Genomic DNA, 18,497 nt, shown 5'->3' on the forward strand with positions numbered 1-18,497 from the left:
GGCCCAGCCAGACCGCCACACTGGCATGCGGCGCACGCAAACCAGAGGTGGTACTTTGGGGACCGCCCAAGCAGGGGCCACCCCATGCCGCACCCACTGGTATGCAAGAGCGCGGATATATTATTATTACTGATGGTTTAAACACTAACTGGGTGAATGAGCTGATATGTAAAGTGCTTCACTGTGGGGATAAAGCGCTATATAAAATCAAGTCCATTTAACATGTAATAATGATTATATCATCATTTGTATGGATTTAAAATCATATTAAAACATTTACCATCATATTCTGTTTAATTGCCTTTTAAAATACCTAATATTAAAGTGGTATTTAAAGTATAACAGAGTCTTTTTGACTCATTTTTTTCTTTTGTAGATCTTTGTTAAGTGTTTTAAAACATCACTAAATGACTTCTTTAATAATGATGACGTGGTTTCATGACAGTGACTCAGCAGATTAAACCTGGTCAGAAGCAGGTTTCACTCACGGACTGTTACTATGGTAACCAAGATGTTTTCTCATTGATGAAACCACTGTTCCAGTTAGAACCAGGCTTAACAGAGACGGACTCTCAGGTTAAACCTGGACTAAACCCTGAGCTGGGTTTGATCAAACACCCTCTGGTCTCTTCATATCATCAACTGATGATCCTGTGATTAATTTTAACAATAAATTACATAATAATATTGACAGCATTACATCTGTTAAAACTAAAATCACTAAAAACCAAAAAACCCAGAGAAATACAGTACACGTTAGACTCATTATAACGTTTACAGAGATACACTTTATTCATACAACAAAGAAAACAAATTAGCTCATGAATGAAAACATAAACAATAATAAAGTACTATTTTCCACTGTTGACAGACTTATCAACTCTCACAGCACAGATGATTTCCATCAACACCTGTTAACAGTTTGTTTCCTTTTTAATAATAAAATAATCACCATTAGACAAAATATTAGTAAATCAACACCTCATCCCCAGTCACCCAGAAATGACACCCTGAATACCACCATATCTCACTTTGAACCAATGAACAGCTCAGACGCTGTTTCTAACTGTTTATTATCAGAATCAGAATCAGAATCAGAAATGTTTATTTGCCATGTACAGTTTTAAGGACAGTACAAGGAATTTGACTTGGTGGTTGGTGCACAAAACAAGCAACAAAAAGAAATAAAAGAAATAAAAACAACACAACAAAGAACAACCCAGCAACAATAATAATAATAATAATAATGATAAATATAAAGGATGAGGGATAAATAAAGGATAGATAGAGAATAAAGGATAAATAGGATAAATATAAATATATATATACAGTGCAGCAGGTATCAAGCTGGTGGAGGTGGTGATTGGGTGGGGGGGGGGGGGGGGGGGGGTTCAGTGGGTGACTTGGGGTGTGTTCATGTGGATGGTGGCAGAGGGAAAGAAGCTGTTTTTGTGTCTGGAGGTTCTGGTCCTGATGGACCGAAACCTCCTACCAGAAGGGAGAGATTGAAACAGTTTATGACCGGGGTGGGAGGGGTCGGCCACAATCTTTCCTGCACGCCTCAAAATCCTGGAGGCGTACAGGTCCTGGAGGGAGGGCAGATTGCAGCCGATGACCTTCTCTGCAGAGTGGATGATACGCTGCAGTCTGGCCTTGTCCTTGGCCGTAGCTGCAGCGTACCAGATGGTGATGGAGGAGCAGAGGATGGACTGGATGATGGAGCTGTAGAAGTTCACCATCATCTTTGTTGGCAGACTGAACTTCTTCAGCTGCCGCAGAAAGTACATCCTCTGCTGAGCTTTTTTGATAAGGGAGCTGATGTTCAGCTCCCACTTGAGGTCCTGAGTGATGATGGTCACCAGGAAGCAGAAGTACTCTACAGAGCTCACTGTAGAGTCTCCCACCCTATAAACATCTTCCCCTCAGCTGTCGTCAAAGCTCTACTCTTAGTTCTATTTCACCCTCCCTGACCTCCACAATGATACAGTCTCATGAAAACGCAGGTGGAGGACCCAGTAGTCTATAACTTCAGGTTCCGTCCGAGGTTCTGTCTCTTGAATCTTCTCGCGTACGCAGGTTTTGTTTTGAGAGCGCCTGTGGCTTCACTGAAAAGGAAGCCCATGGTTTATTTTGTAGCACCTTGACATATTACGGTCAGAGTAGCGGAGTCCCCGCCCTCCAGGGGTTGCAGTGACTGTCCTGGTAAGCTGTAACTCACTCTTTTCTGAGACAATTAAGGACGCACTGGTAAATTCTGCCCAGGGGGCTTCCATGTGGAGGTTGTTTGGTACACACCTGGTAGAGGTGAAGGCTTTCCTGTTCCTCTGTTTACAGCATTGCTTTGTGTGTTACCGTTTAAACCGGTACTTTCATAAGACTGTATACTGTAGGTAAAGGTAGTGTGTGTTTCACTCCTCTCTCCCGTTATTAGCATGGTTTAATTTACTTTAATTAAATTACATTTTTTTAGATGAAGGTAGTGTTTGTTCGCTACCCTCTCCTGGGATTAGACACAGTTGGTCTAAGCCTTACAGTGAAGATAGTGGGTCTTTGCTCCCTCTCCCACTATTGGCCCAGTTTAATTAATTAATTAATTAAATTATAAGCCTTTATAGGTGAAGGAAGTGTGTTTCGTTCCCTTCTCCCAGTATCCTCACGGTTTGATTGTAAACCTTAGAGGTACATTATGATGGCAGGGCTACCTCTTAGTCTGTTTGACCCCTCTGCTTCCTGAGGATGGTCATGACTTGTGTCCCCCTGCCTCGGTCTAGAGCACCTGCAGGAGGGTCTCTCAGAGGGTCCCTGCATGAATTGCAGTTATATGCATTGAACAGTGCAGACTGCCAGACTGGAGGAGGTGGAACAGCTCATGGATGATGTCTCCCAACCAGATCAACTGGCTCCGACCCAGTTTCTCCCAAAGTCTTGTGGTGAACTTTCATTGAGAATAGTATTACTGATACCATCATTCAACCATGTTTCATTAAGAAATAAAAAGTCCAAGTGATGTGTTAAAATAATATCATTAATTATTAATGACTTGTTAACAAGAGATCTAACATTAAGAAGAGCTAATTTTAAAGACTTTACTGGAGACACTGGTGGACTTTTTGAATGACATGTTATAGGAGTCACATTTTTATCTCTATTAAGATTTTTGTTTTTCTTTAATTTAACATTTTTACCTGTGTTACCTGTCACCACAGGAATTAAAGAAGCTGCATTAACTCCATAAGGCCCTGACTTTTTCTGGTTGTTCCTAAAAATAGAGCTATTGCAGTCTGGACCCAGCACACATCAGGCCTGTGTCGCTCTAAGATGAACACATCTGGCCTGAGGAGAAGAGTGATCCTGGTCCTGGTATCACTGAGGAGGGATGGGTGGTGCTGATTGGTTCTTTAGAGGAGATAAGATGGGACCATGGTGGGGTAAAGGGTGGGGTGTTAGTCTTGTACCAGCCAGAACCAGCTCGTTCATCTGGGCAGTTAAATCCAAGAAGGCAGGGGTAGGAGAGAAGCTGGATGAGGTGGAAGTAGGTGAATTTTGGGGTGAAGCAGGTGGGTCCTGAGATGTGGGGGTTGGGTTGACCTCTTCATTTTGGTGATTTTGATTTCTTGCTGGAAGTTCATGGACTCCATGTTCTTTCCTTGTTGTTTTGTTCTCTGATGGTACATGTTGTCCTCTGTCTTTATCAGAACTGATAGCAGTGTGACTGGTGAAGTAAAACAAGTTGGATGTGAAGAGTTTTACTCCAGCCTTGTTTAGACACAGTCCATCTGCTCTAAAAAGATGACCACGTTCCCAAAAAATAGGAAAATGTTCTATAAAATTTAGTGAAAGGGCAGCACAAGCTGAAGACAGAAATTTATTCAAAGAGTAAATCCTTGAGAATTTCAGATCTCCTTTGCGGACTGGAGGTATCTGGCCACTGATGAACACTTTAGGCTGTAAACAGCTCACAGTTTTTAGCAGATGGGTGAAATCCTGCTTTAACACCTCAGACTCCTCCTTGGCTAAATCATTTAACCCAAAATGAATCACAACATTTTTCAAATGTGGGTAATCTGCAACAATATACAAGATTTTGTCAGCCAGGTCTGATACTGTGTCATTAGGTAAACAGATCACTTTCACGTTGCTGCTAAACATCTTCTGAGCATCTTTAACAGAAACGTCTCCCACTATCAGTGTGTGAGGTTGTTGCTTTGGCCTACCATGTCACTTTCTGTTTTCCTGAAGCACTTTCAGTCTTCACAGTTCCAGAAGGTTGTGTGTTGACCTCATTAGAGCAGATCCTAGGTCATTCAGCAGTGGGACGAATCGATTACCCAGTTCTACATGAAACTGGGTTTGTGACTTGGTGATACTCCTGCCTTTAGCAGATGTCCACTTTTGTGCCTGGGCAGACAAAGGAGTTGATGTTGAGGCTGCAGTCTGAGAAGCCAGTGCAGGCCAGTCCGTCTCATTATTGATATCAGGGCGCTTTGCTCGGCCCGTTAGCCTTTGAAGTGGATATAACTTTTTCTTAGGCTTAGCTCCCAGAGTATTCCAGGGAGGACTCGCACCTGTTGGCTTATCAACGGGAACAGGATCCTCCCTAGGCCTGATAGCTTTGTTAGCACGGGCTGGTACCGAGTTAGCTTTATCCACTCCGCTGTTTTGAAACAATGTTTACTTGTATTCCTCGCACTGTAGTCTCCAGTTCAGTAATCTTTTGGAGGAGACTGCTGTATTCTGTTGTGGAAAGAGCCATTTTTCTGCTAGTTAGCTTGCTACTTGTAGCTAGTTAGCTTTCCAGTTGAGCCAGCAAATAAAAAGCAGTAGATGATTACCTCAGAGTCAGATGGTAAATGATAGATTGTTGTTGAAGTATCGTATCTTTTCTCAGAAGAAAAAGTTGTTTAATAAATAATTTTAGGGTTAAATTCTTCTGCGTACTCAACTCTGCTCTTTTGCTGCTGTCAGTTCAGCTGCTGGAAGTAGAGTTAAACCAGTTAAAACTGTTAAAACAATTAAACCAGTTAAAACCAGTGAAACCACCACTATGGTAATATTTATTTATTTGTATTCTATATAAATATTCTACTTTGTCCTATTTTATAAATACATTTTTGAGTTCTCTTTACGCTCAGGAAAAGAGGCCAATGTTTCCTTTATAACCTCCTTTAGCCTAGGAAACACTGATACATCCTTAACAAAGGAGACGTGATAATGATGACCCACAATTCCTTGCAATTCCAACCATTAAAGGGACACGCACACCTGAGCACTTACGGAAAGTCACGATGACCAACAATTAAAGTAGATCATGTAAATTATTACTGCAATAATATGAACAACTTTAAATAAATAATGTAAAACCATATATTATTATATATAGTACAGACATATAATCAGATTATAACTGACATAAAACAGACACTGTGGTTCTAGAAAAATGATCAGAGACATTTTTATCCACATGATGTTTTATTAATCATAATTAATAATAATGAGTAGAAGGTGAGTGTGATCAACCATTCTCTATGTGATGTTCTTTAGTTTACCTTTAGTTCCTGGTAGCCATGGTAACCTCTTTTCCTTTGAGTTTCATTCAAACCTGTGATTTATGACATTATATCAGTGAAAGTGTTAGAAATAAACTTTTAGTCCACTTTAGGAAATTTGTTTGTTTCATCACCACAGACGTGGGAATATTTGAACACAGTCTAACATTTTAGTCAAACTATTCAAATTTGTCGTATATATAGTAGTAAAATGTCAGAATGACTGCCCTCTATGGGTTAAACCAGGATATTACATTATCTTTATGTTAACCTGGTTGGTACTCATTTATTTCAGCTGGAGGCAATCAGTGATTAGCTTTTAGCATAGCTTAGCATAGCTCAGCATTGTTTAGTTTGATTTTTTTGTGTATAAAAAACCTAAAGAGTAGTTTTTTGATTTGAATGTTTTCTAAAAAGTAAAGTAAACCAGTCCATTTCACCTATACATTAATGTTATATATATATGAATGATATATATTAGATCCTCCTGTGGTGTGATTGGTCCTCAGAGTCTGAGGGTTCTTCTCTATCTCAGCTGCTCCTACACACTGTGGTTCCTGTAACCTGTTCTCCAGTTTTCCCAGGTCTCCTCCTACCACAGGGACCACATGGACTCTTACCTTCACATCTGCTCCAGGTGTTCTTTGACCCTTCGGTTCTTTTCCACTTCCTGTTGTTTCCCCAGCTGTTTTTCAGTCCTTCAGGTTCTCAACCTGTGGTTCTCACCCACCTTTGGTGGTGTGGAGCTTCCAGTCCAGACTGGTCCAGATGTGCTTTATGTTCCAGATGTTCCTCTACACTGTCCCAGACACATGGTTGTTGTCTCTCCATGTGCTGGATGTGGATTGGTTGCCATGGTGTTGTAATTGTTTGGGCCTAAATTACATTTTTAAGACCTTGTTTTTTTTCCTCTCCATAAACTGGTCAGTTAGCAAAAAGAAAAAAATGCAAAACAATTTAACAAGATATGGATATTTTAAATCATATTTTAGGGGTTTTCAATGCAGGGAATATTTAACAGAGAATCATTGGTTGTTTAAGGTTTTGCAACAAAAAAAAATCCTAAAATAAATAAATGGTAAGAATGAAGCAGAGTTTAGTGCAGTTAATAATAATAAAAAAAACATATATAGACATTATATCTCATAATATGTGATAGAATAAAAGCTGATTATTATTAAGTATTAGTGTGTGTAGATTGTATTAGTTCTGTTTTTCACCAGCAGGGGGCGCCAGCAGCAAGCATATTAAATTATAGCTGTAGTGAATTATTCTCCATCTCTGGGCGTTAGGCAGGGGTACACCCTGGACAGGGCTCCAGTCCATCACAACACACAGATAACCTAGAGACTCTAATCAACCTGACATCATGTTTGTAGATTGTGGGAGGAGCCTGAGTACCTGGAGGAAACCCATGGAGCACAGGGAGAACATGTGGTCAGTTATGGCCTGATGTACCTAATAATTAGGCTGCAGTAGATATAGAACTCCATGCCACTGGTTTTGTTGTGTATATTAATGGCCTGTGATTTTATTATATTTTGAACTTTATTCACAGATACTGTATATACAGTACAAACCCTTTCCATAAAATTAGAATATCATAGAAAAGTTCCATTCAAAAAGTTAAACTTTCATAGATTATTGATTCAGGGCCCATAATTTAAATGATTTCAAGTATTTGTTTATTTTTACATAATTTGTGCTTCCAGCTCATAAAACCCACAAAAACAGGAATTCAAAAAATTAGAAAACTGAAGAAATCACCATTTACTTTTTGGTTTTTGCAGAAAAAAGAGGAGAAGAAGGTTCATGGTCTTCTTTTCTGATGAAAGTAAAATGTAACAATATTTTAATAAGTTCCTGATCGACTCTTTAAGAAATGTATTGATAAATTGTCACCTTTACTTTTGTCAATGTTTAATGAATCTTTAAAGAAGAACCACTTTGTCTAAATCTCAATAATTCTTCTCTTAAAGACCACGCCCCCTTACTTAATGCTGATGTGAACATTTTGGATAAAACTGTTTCCACTGACTTACAGAATGTCTTTCCCAGTATTATCAGGATTTATGAAGGGACACATATATTAGATATGATTTAATAAAAGCACTGTCGTCTCAATGAATACTGTAAACTTCACCACAAGCCAGTGTTCATACAAACAATGGAATGTTGTCCTTTATCTCCATCACTCTTTGTGTTAGTGATGGAATCATTGACCATCTCATTAAGGTGAATTCCTCTTTGTCATCATGGTTTACGTTGTTTATACTACTTTCAATAGTTTTGCTAATTTGTCATCATATGATTTACCCATAAACCATCTGTTCAGGTTCACTCCAGTTTAAGGTGATTCACAGGGTTCATAACCTCATAACCTGAAAAGTTTATTTATTTATTAACAGTTGATCCATTAGTGTGATTCTGTAATAATAATAATAATATTCATATTGGCTGTGGAGGCTCCGCCCTGAGCACATCCCACCACCTTCATCCTGAATATGATGATCTAAAGCAGTGGTTTCCAAACTGAGGTACCTGCAATGTGCCTGTGTATGTCTCTGTGTGTGTGTGTCTCTCTCTGTGTGTGTGTGTGTGTCTCTGTGTGTGTGTGTGTCTCTGTGTGTGTGTGTCTCTCTGTGTGTGTGTGTCTCTCTGTGTGTGTGTGTGTGTAATTTTAAAAGCTTATCAAAGCCTCCATCTCTGCTGTTTTTCCACTTCTACAACAAGTGTTTACATCTTATTGTTGTCGCTCACGCTGCACTGAACAACGTGCACTGAACGTGCACTGAACGTGCACTTATTTAACTCTGTGCTTTGGTGGAATGGAGCCGTCTCCATGGTAACGGAAGCAGCAGAGCGGGTGAGGGCCCTCGAGGATGCATTAGGACCTTCTTATGATGGAGGATCTTTAACTAAACTGAGCATCAGGACTCTTCAAACACATGGAGAGCCTCATTGTCTAAAGATACACAACTACACAACAACAACACACACAGAAACATCAGGAAATAAGAATAAAAATAACAGGAAGTGGATCTGAAAGTTTGATGTAGAAACTGATGAAGTTATTAAAGAGAAAAATTAAGAACAAGAAGTGTGTTTATAAACAGTTGTGTTACATTGTGTTTATAAACAGTTGTGTTACATTGTGTTTATAAACAGTTGTGTTACATTGTGTTTATAAACAGTTGTGTTACATTGTGTTTATAAACAGTTGTGTTACATTGTGTTTATAAACAGTTGTGTTACATTGTGTTTATAAACAGTTGTGTTACATTGTGTTTATAAACAGTTGTGTTACATTGTGTTTATAAACAGTTGTGTTACATTGTGTTTATTAACAGTTGTGTTACATTGTGTTTATAAACAGTTGTGTTACATTGTGTTTATAAACAGTTGTGTTACATTGTGTTTATAAACAGTTGTGTTACATTGTGTTTATAAACAGTTGTGTTACATTGTGTTTATAAACAGTTGTGTTACATTGTGTTTATAAACAGTTGTGTTACATTGTGTTTATAAACAGTTGTCTTACATTGTGTTTATAAACAGTTGTGTTACATTGTGTTTATAAACAGTTGTGTTACATTGTGTTTATAAACAGTTGTGTTACATTGTGTTTATAAACAGTTGTCTTACATTGTGTTTATAAACAGTTGTGTTACATTGTGTTTATAAACAGTTGTGTTACATTGTGTTTATAAACAGTTGTGTTACATTGTGTTTATAAACAGTTGTGTTACATTGTGTTTATAAACAGTTGTGTTACATTGTGTTTATAAACAGTTGTGTTACATTGTGTTTATAAACAGTTGTGTTACATTGTGTTTATTAACAGTTGTGTTACATTGTGTTTATAAACAGTTGTGTTACATTGTGTTTATAAACAGTTGTGTTACATCGTGTTTATAAACAGTTGTGTTACATTGTGTTTATAAACAGTTGTCTTACATTGTGTTTATAAACAGTTGTGTTACATTGTGTTTATTAACAGTTGTGTTACATCGTGTTTATAAACAGTTGTGTTACATCGTGTTTATAAACAGTTGTGTTACATCGTGTTTATAAACAGTTGTGTTACATTGTGTTTATTAACAGTTGTGTTACATCGTGTTTATAAACAGTTGTGTTACATTGTGTTTATAAACAGTTGTGTTACATCGTGTTTATAAACAGTTGTGTTACATCGTGTTTATAAACAGTTGTGTTACATCGTGTTTATAAACAGTTGTGTTACATCGTGTTTATAAACAGTTGTGTTACATCGTGTTTATAAACAGTTGTGTTACATCGTGTTTATAAACAGTTGTGTTACATTGTGTTTATTAACAGTTGTGTTACATTGTGTTTATTAACAGTTGTGTTACATCGTGTTTATTAACAGTTGTTACATTGTGTTTATTAACAGTTGTGTTACATTGTGTTTATAATAAATATATTTCTTCTCCTAATGATCTAATGATGTTGTTCATAACGACTGGTCTCTGAGCAGAAGAAGCAGAATCAATAGTTGTCAAAGACACATTTTTCTAAGGCAGTATTTTTACTCTAAGTACCTTCACTGTTTATAATGATTAACTGCTTCTATTGTTAATCATCTTCTTTTAATTGGAAGTGAAGTTAATTTCACTTTTAAAAAGGTTAAAGGTCAAAGCAAGTGTTTCTGCTTTAATACAGATCACAGGTGAAAAAGTTGAGTTATTGTCTCCATCAAACAGGTCATGTTTTATCACCGTCTGTTATTGTTTTTTAGAAAGATTTCTTAAAAAGTTCTGAAAGGATTAAAATCATTAAAGGTTCATCCTGTTTTAATAAATCTGTCCTAGAATCTTCTAAACGTCCTTATTATTAGATCTATGTCTAATCAAACACATTATTATTCACTATATTCCAGATGTGTGGACTGCAGTCATGAATTTAATGACTACCCTGCTTTGGTGGGGTACAAAGTGGGGCGGGGCTGGAGGAGATGAACCGTCTCTCCAAACTTACATTTCAGAAGGAAGCCCCGCCCAGTGCATTGATACTGTCAGCGCTGTAGATTGTCCTGAGGAATCATTTCAAATATGGATCAACTCTTTAAGTCACTAAGTCCACAGTGTGTATTTAAAACTATGGTACTCCATTCATTTTCTTTAATTAAAGTTTTTTTTTAATAGCATCATATAATATATCGTAAAAGTAATCAGAAAAAACCATACGTCTGCGTGCTGTCTGTGCCTTATAATTAATTAATTCATTAAACCCCAAAAGGCGGTGACCCCCTCCACCTCCAATCACAGGATTCAGAAAAAGGAGGGTGAGCAGAAGGAGCCTCCTCATTGGTTGGGTGGACGGTGTGAACTGCTTTTCAGTCTTGAACTAACTTTGGAATCATAAGTGGTTGTTTTCCTTCTAATGTTCTATTTTCTTATATTTTGTTTTCATCTTTTTATGTGGTGACGTGTTTTACCAGTAGTGCACGTTCAGCTCTTGTGCACTATTTCAGGCACTTTTGTAAGAGGAGACTGGGAGGGGTTATCAGAGTGGGGGGAGGTATTTACGGTTCAAATTCAGCCACGCCCCTCTGTCATGGTTCAAGAATCAAATAGTTTAAAGTGTGATTTGCCAGGATTTACGTTGGGGCAATTAATTATTATATTTATAATATTAGGGATAAAAATATAGTCTTAACATCATCTGTGTTCATTATACTCACAATAAGAGACGGTTACTCCAGTTCTAATGCGATATACAGTTAAATCCACTTGTTAAAGGCAAAGTACATTTGAATTTTGTTTTTCTAATGTGAAGAATTTTAACATGTGAAAAAAAAATTAAAAACAATAAATAAATATAGATGGTAAATCATACGTGGTCTGTGTAAATATTATTACTGTGTCATTAAAAGGACTCAAAACTGAAATGAAAGGATCAGAACTTGAGATTTACTTATGACTTGGTTCCACCTCTGCTGTAGGACCTCAGGAACCCTGTAGAGCACCGTAGGACCTCAGGAACCCTGTAGAGCACCGTAGGACCTCAGGAACCCTGTAGAACACTGTAGGACCTCAGGAACCCTGTAGAGCACTGTAGGACCTCAGGAACCCTGTAGAGCACTGTAGGACCTCAGGAACCCTGTAGAACACTGTAGGACCTCAGGAACCCTGTAGAACACCGTAGGACCTCAGGAACCCTGTAGAACACTGTAGGACCTCAGGAACCCTGTAGAACACCGTAGGACCTCAGGAACCCTGTAGAACACTGTAGGACCTCAGGAACCCTGTAGAACACCGTAGGACCTCAGGAACCCTGTAGAACACTGTAGGACCTCAGGAACCCTGTAGAACACCGTAGGACCTCAGGAACCCTGTAGAACACTGTAGGACCTCAGGAACCCTGTAGAACACTGTAGGACCTCAGGAACCCTGTAGAACACCGTAGGACCTCAGTAGAACTGGCTACGTCTGTCCAGTCAGTTCTTGGTCCATCACATCCACCTTTTCTTTTTAAAGCTCTTTTTGCTGAGATTTGTGAGTCTCTCCACTTTAGAGTTTTTCTTCTTCTAATTTTTTACGTTGCATTTCCAGAAAACATTCAGACTCGCTGGAGCTGAACTCACTCACTCTAAAGGTCAGATAAATGGAATAGATTCATAGAAAAACACTCCTGTTTATCCATCCATCATCCATCCATCATCCATCCATCCTTTTTGTTTCCAGTCCTATTTCCTGATCATTTCCATTGCTGTAATGATTGTGATGCTAATGCTAATGCTAACCATCAGTGAGTCCTGCTGTGCACTGACATGAGGAGATACTCTATGTTTTTAACATGACGGGAACCATTTGCTTATTTTGATAAAGGCCTAAAAAACAAGGCTTGAGCAGCGTAAGTGGGTTTTTCATTACTCAGAGTAATGGGCCACAGAAAATTACAGCTGCTGCAGCAGAGCATTAAAGCTGCTCCTCTACTTTCTACATGATGTTTGTAATGAGCAGAAAGGTCGAGCATTACTACAAATTAGCACATGTTCTGTCCCTCTCGTCTCCATCTGCACTTTGGAAAAGTAAAGCCAGCCTCACAGAGGAAAAGCTTTTTCAAAAAGAAAACCTAATGTAATGAAGAAAATGAGATTAGAAATGGAAAACTATTACAAACTGCTTCATTATTTTCACTCTGTGGAGAAACCTTATGAATAAATACATCATCATTATTATTTCTGTTACATCTACAATTGAGTTTAAATTAAACTAACTTTATGGTTTTTGGAAACAGAATTAAAGACAAAGTGTTTTTGTACATATGTGTAGTTCTCAACCTTTTCAAAATAAAGGTCCAAGAGAGCGGGGACCCTCCAAAATAATGGTCCCAGAGAGCGGGGACCCTCCAAAAATAAAGGATCCATAGAGCAGGGACCCTCCAAAATAAAGGTCCCAGAGAGCAGGGACCCTCCAAAATAAAGGTCCCAGAGAGCAGGGACCCTCCAAAATAAAGGTTCCATAGAGCAGGGACCCCCACTGTAGCTGAAGGTGGTTGAACACAGACATGAACATTGAAGAACAGTCATGTGGAGACAGGACCATCTATAAGGGGGAATAAAGGAGAGATTTTTGGGGTCCATCCATAAAGTCAGTAAAATGATGGTCTATTGTTCTATGAATCTGTGATAACCACATTTATTTATTCATCTGAATAATATCCACTGTTATACAGGAACGTTTATTATTATTATTATAGTCATCTTAAAGATGGAAATCATGGTTTTAATCACTAATAAAATGGTTCAAAGTGACCAAAAATGGTGGAAAAGTTGGTGAAATGAGATTTTAAAAACCACAGAAACTGCTTAAAAGTTGTAAATTAGAGTGGATAAAAACAGACAGAAAAAGTGGTAAAAAAGGTTCAAAGTGTTGAAATTGGAAGAATTAGTTTAAACTGGCAAATAACGAAAATGACAAATGGTGAATGTGGTTAAATTGGTAAAAAAAATAATCATAAAATCTAGTGAAAAAAGGTTAAAAGTGACAATAATGTGTCAAGATATGTGACTTTAGGTGTAAAAGTGATAAAGGGTTTATAAGTGATGAACATGTGTTAAAAGTGGAAAAATGTGTAGAAAAGACATTTAAATGTGATGTAAAAGTGAATGTGAGTAATGTAGCAAAAATACATTAAAATACATTAAAAGAAGCAAAAATATGGGAATATATACTGTATATAGCATGCTAACCCTGTTAGCTAATGGAGGGCTCACCTCCACAGGTAACCATGGTAACCACTACCATTCTCGTGCACACGTGAACATATGGAGACTCTCAGTCCCTCATGTTCAGCTTCATCAGTTGCTAACAGCCAATCAGCATTCAGAACAGGCTCCTCATTTAGATCATCAACCTGATTAGTGCTTAACGAAGCCTGACTGGCTACGTGGATGGAAGCACACACACTTATACTAACACACACACACACACACACGTCATGTATGAGGTAAATAATTACTTTAGAGACGTTTATAACGTCCTCATGATTAAAACATTATCATCACGTGAAGCTGCTTTGGTTAGAATCTCATTATTAGGTTCTTCTGTAATTCTTTAAACATTAGACGATGCGTTGCAAAAGTTTAATAAAGTTGTATTATTTAATATAAATAAAAACATTAATACATTTGAGGAAACACAAATGTGTTTATCACCAAACTAAAGATAAAGCAGTAAACAATAATTAAGGAAATCATTTTTTCTGCTTTACTAAACCTCAGCAGAGGCTTCATTGGAACATTAAACAATCCTGTTTTTATTAATGTGCCCTAATATGTCCTCATTAGTAGATCTATGTCTAATAAAACACATTATTATTCATCATATTCAGTTTATTGTCTATTATAAATAGGAATACTTTATAGTTTTAGAGCCTGTTCCTCCATCTTTAAATCATGTGATTGATGATGTCACACGGCCCCACTTCCTGTAAACATCTCATTGTTTTCTATTGGAGTGAAACATTCAGCCTGATTTATAGATCATTTAGTAGATTTTAGATCATTTAGTAGATTTTAGATCATTTAGTAGATTTATAGATTATTTAGAAGATTTTACAGTAAAAATAACAACTTGTGCTGCTTTTAGTTTCTCTAAATAATCAGAAAAAAGTAGACAATGAAACAGAGAAGAAGAGCTCTCTTAAGGGACCTTTACTCTCCCTTGAAAAGTGTGCTGACACGCTCTGGCACAGTCCATGATTTCCTCTCTAACTTCAGCCACCAGAGCGATTCAGCGCACTGTTTATGGGAGAGTAAAGGTCCCTTAGGAGAGCTCTTCTTCTCTGTTTCATTGTCCACTACTATTGTCCTCTTTCTGTAAACAAGAGGTTTACTTCAACATCTTTAACTTTTCCTGATTATTTAGAGAAACTAAAAGCAGCACAAGTTGTTATTTTTACTGTAAAATCTACTAAATGATCTAAAATCTACTAAATGATCTAAAATCTACTAAATGATCTAAAATCTACTAAATGATCTATAAATCTACTAAATGATCTATAAATCAGGCTGAATGTTTGACTCCAATAGAAAACAATGAGATGTTTACAGGCAGTGGGGCCGTGTGACATCATCAATCACATGATTTAAAGATGGAGGAACACAGGCTCTAAAACTATAAAGTATTCCTATTTATAAAAGGAAATTGAATGAATATAGTTCATAATAATGTGTTTTATTAGACATATCTACTAATAAGGACATTTAGAAGATTTTAGGATAGATTTATAAAAACAGGAGCATTGTTTAGTGTCCTTTAATGTTTATTTTATTTCATCTCCGCCTTCTTTCCTGCAGCTCATGGACCATCTTTTCAGAGACCGGCTCTGCTGAGGTGACCACAGCTTTCCTACCGTGGGGCTGCAGGTGGATGGTCATCACACAGCACATGTCCACCAGCTCCTCCTGACACCTCCTCATCCCAGCCTCTAGCTCCGCCCTCCTAGCCGGATCACGTTTCAGCGCTGCTTTCTGAGTCACTGTGAAGCCCAGCAGGTGTGTGAGCAGGTGATTGGATAAGAGCACGTCTAGGTAGCTGGTCCCGTCTGAGATGGTACCGCCCACTGACCACGCCCCATTAGAGCTGCTCAGCTTACCTGAGAGTGTCACAATAAAAGCCTTCACCTTTACCTGGATGGACTGACCAGGTGATTGGACCATCAACCTGTCAATCAAACACAGGTAGGTGAAGGGAGGGGAAGTGGGCGGAGCCTGTTTGGACCTGAGTCCAGAGGAACCACCTGGACCCTCAGGGTTGGGCTGTGCAGACACTTCCTCAACATCAGGTTCACAGTCCATGTCCATCACAGCATGACTCAGCACATGGGGGGGGCTGGACCTCCTGCTGCTGCTTTCTGCTGAGTCAGCCTCAAAGATCTCGCTGTCCAACTCCTCCAGGGGGATGTCAGCAAAATCTTCATCATCAGGGAGGTCCTCCTCCTCAATGTGAGACTGAACCTGGGTGATTAGAGCAGGGGGAACCACAGCTTGGAAACCATCTCCTCTGCTGCTGGGCCTCAAAGAGCTGATGGAGATGTCCCTCCTAAACACACATCAATCATCTCATTAAAGACCTTTATTCTCTCTGTCATTGGTCAAACCAAACAGACTCATGACTCAGCAAAACCTCCATCAAATGACACGGCCTCAGGCTTCAAAATAAAAGCCATCAGACTCAACGGTTTTCAAAAGTTTTTTCTTTTATTTTTGAATAAATATATCAACGTACTGTTTGATTAATAAATAAATAGTTAAATTAAATGTTTATACATCCTAACTTTTAAAATACAAAACAATAGCTTTCAACTTTACTCTGGTATCAGAAGCAGCACATATTAATGACGTCATGTTTATTTACGGTTTCTTCAAAATAAAACATTATGTGATTCACGGCCTGAGGCGGTTTCATCTGACGGAGGTTTTGCTGAGTCATGAGTCTGTTTGGTGTGACTAATGACAGAGGGTTACCTGATACCTCGGATGTACAGCATTCACTCAACAATGGAACGATTCAAAGGTGAAAGTCATAAATTTATTATTGAGTTATTGAACTAAATAAAATGTTTCTCCATCTTTACAGTTAGAAAATATTAATAATGTGATTTTATGAAGACAAACAAAAGGCTGAGAATCTAAAATGTCAGGATATATTAGTCTGACGGAGCAAAGACGGCTTAATAAAAAGTCATGTGACCCCGCCCCCACCACTGTGTGACCCCGCCCACCTGGAGGAGAGTGTTGAAGCTGAGCTCTCTGAGGAGGAACCCTCCTGTAGAGTCCTGTAACCACTGTCTGCTGCTGATAGAACCTGAACCTCCTGCAGAACCTCCACACTGGACAACAGCTCTATATCATCAAGCTCCTCCCCCTCAAGCGCCGCCTCCTCAGCCCAGTCACCTTTGAAGATAAACAGAAAAACTTTAATTACATCATGAAGAAAGAGAAAGGTCAGAGTTCAGCAGCGATAGAGGTCTCAACATCCATCTGTTCATCCATCCATCACTAAATCCATCCATCCATCTGTTCATCCATCCATCACTAAATCCATCCATCCATCTGTTCATCCATCCATCACTAAATCCATCCATCCATCTGTTCATCCATCCATCACTAAATCCATCCATCCATCTGTTCATCCATCCATCACTAAATCCATCCATCCATCCATCTGTTCATCCATCCATCACTAAATCCATCCATCCATCTGTTCATCCATCCATCACTAAATCCATCCATCCATCTGTTCATCCATCCATCACTAAATCCATCCATCCATCCATCTGTTCATCCATCCATCACTAAATCCATCCATCCATCTGTTCATCCATCCATCACTAAATCCATCCATCCATCTGTTCATCCATCCATCACTAAATCCATCCATCCATCTGTTCATCCATCCATCACTAAATCCATCCATCTGTTCATCCATCCATCACTAAATCCATCCATCTGTTCATCCATCCATCACTAAATCCATCCATCTGTTCATCCATCACATACACAGACCAGTTTAACCAACATAATATATAAAGTCTGGATCAAAGTGTTGGAGCAGACCAACCCTGTACAGATGCTGCTGTGGCTCCGCCCCCTTCTTCTTCTTGTTGCTGTTCCTCAGGCAGACCCAGAGTCCTGCTCAACATCCTCTTCTGTGGGAACAATGGAGGTCAAGGACCCACTGGTTAAAGGGTCAGCTGGTACTAACCTATCTCACCTGATTGTTTCTGTCCACCAGGTCCTCCACCTCCCCCCCCAGCACCGTGACGTTAGAAGGTCCTAGGAGCAGCATCCCCAGTCTGCACACCATCCTGCCCTGGAGCAACAGTTTAGCTCCAGGTCTGAGACAATCATTTTAGAATCTCAGTTACATCTGAAAACATCTGCATTTAGAACGTTTGTGTGACTGTAGAGAGGAGAACCTGAGGAGATCACTGAGGGAGGGGGTGGACTGATACTCCATGGCCTCTAAACTCTGGACTCCATCACTGAGCTGGAGGACGGAAACATTGTTTATGGTCGTACAATCAAAGGAAAAAGAAAAGCACATATCATACTTTCTGTTTATAGTTATACAAAAAAAATACAAGAATAAAAAATGATGAGTATTCTCCAGCATATTTCCTTTATACATTCTATTAAAGTGTCCTAGTGTTTGGCTTCTTTTAGTTTGTTTCCATACACACACTTTTCTCATCAATAATTCTCCTCTTAAATTATAATTTCCTTCTCTACTTTTAAATGATTTTTGAATGTTTACAGGGAGAAGATTATGATTTGCTTTATAAATCACAACAAGAGTTTTAAATGTATTTAAGTCTTCAATTTTCATTATGCGAGATGTTAAAAACAGTACATTTGTTTGATCTCTAAAGTGTTGTCCTCTATACAGTAGCTGATATAGGGGATAATTAATGAACTAT

At 38.5% G+C, this 18,497-nt stretch overlaps 1 protein-coding gene across 3 annotated transcripts in view; it reads right to left on the minus strand.

The window, feature by feature from the left end:
* Positions 1 to 15,089: 15,089 nt before the first annotated feature.
* Positions 15,090 to 18,497, minus strand: part of rmi1 (RMI1, RecQ mediated genome instability 1, homolog (S. cerevisiae)) — a 33,781-nt gene continuing 30,373 nt past the window's right edge. For all 3 annotated transcript variants that reach the window (XM_028457264.1, XM_028457263.1, XM_028457262.1), the window contains exons 5-9: positions 17,997 to 18,067; positions 17,792 to 17,915; positions 17,639 to 17,726; positions 16,800 to 16,971; positions 15,090 to 16,117 (exon numbers count right to left, since the gene is read on the minus strand). In XM_028457264.1, coding sequence (XP_028313065.1) covers positions 15,349 to 16,117; positions 16,800 to 16,971; positions 17,639 to 17,726; positions 17,792 to 17,915; positions 17,997 to 18,067 — 1,224 coding nt within the window. In that variant the 3' untranslated portion in view covers positions 15,090 to 15,348. The remainder of the gene's footprint in view (positions 16,118 to 16,799; positions 16,972 to 17,638; positions 17,727 to 17,791; positions 17,916 to 17,996; positions 18,068 to 18,497) is intronic.

Source organism: Gouania willdenowi, chromosome 9 (assembly GCF_900634775.1).
Source record: "Gouania willdenowi chromosome 9, fGouWil2.1, whole genome shotgun sequence".
In the NCBI taxonomy this organism is placed as follows: Eukaryota; Metazoa; Chordata; class Actinopteri; order Blenniiformes; family Gobiesocidae; genus Gouania; species Gouania willdenowi.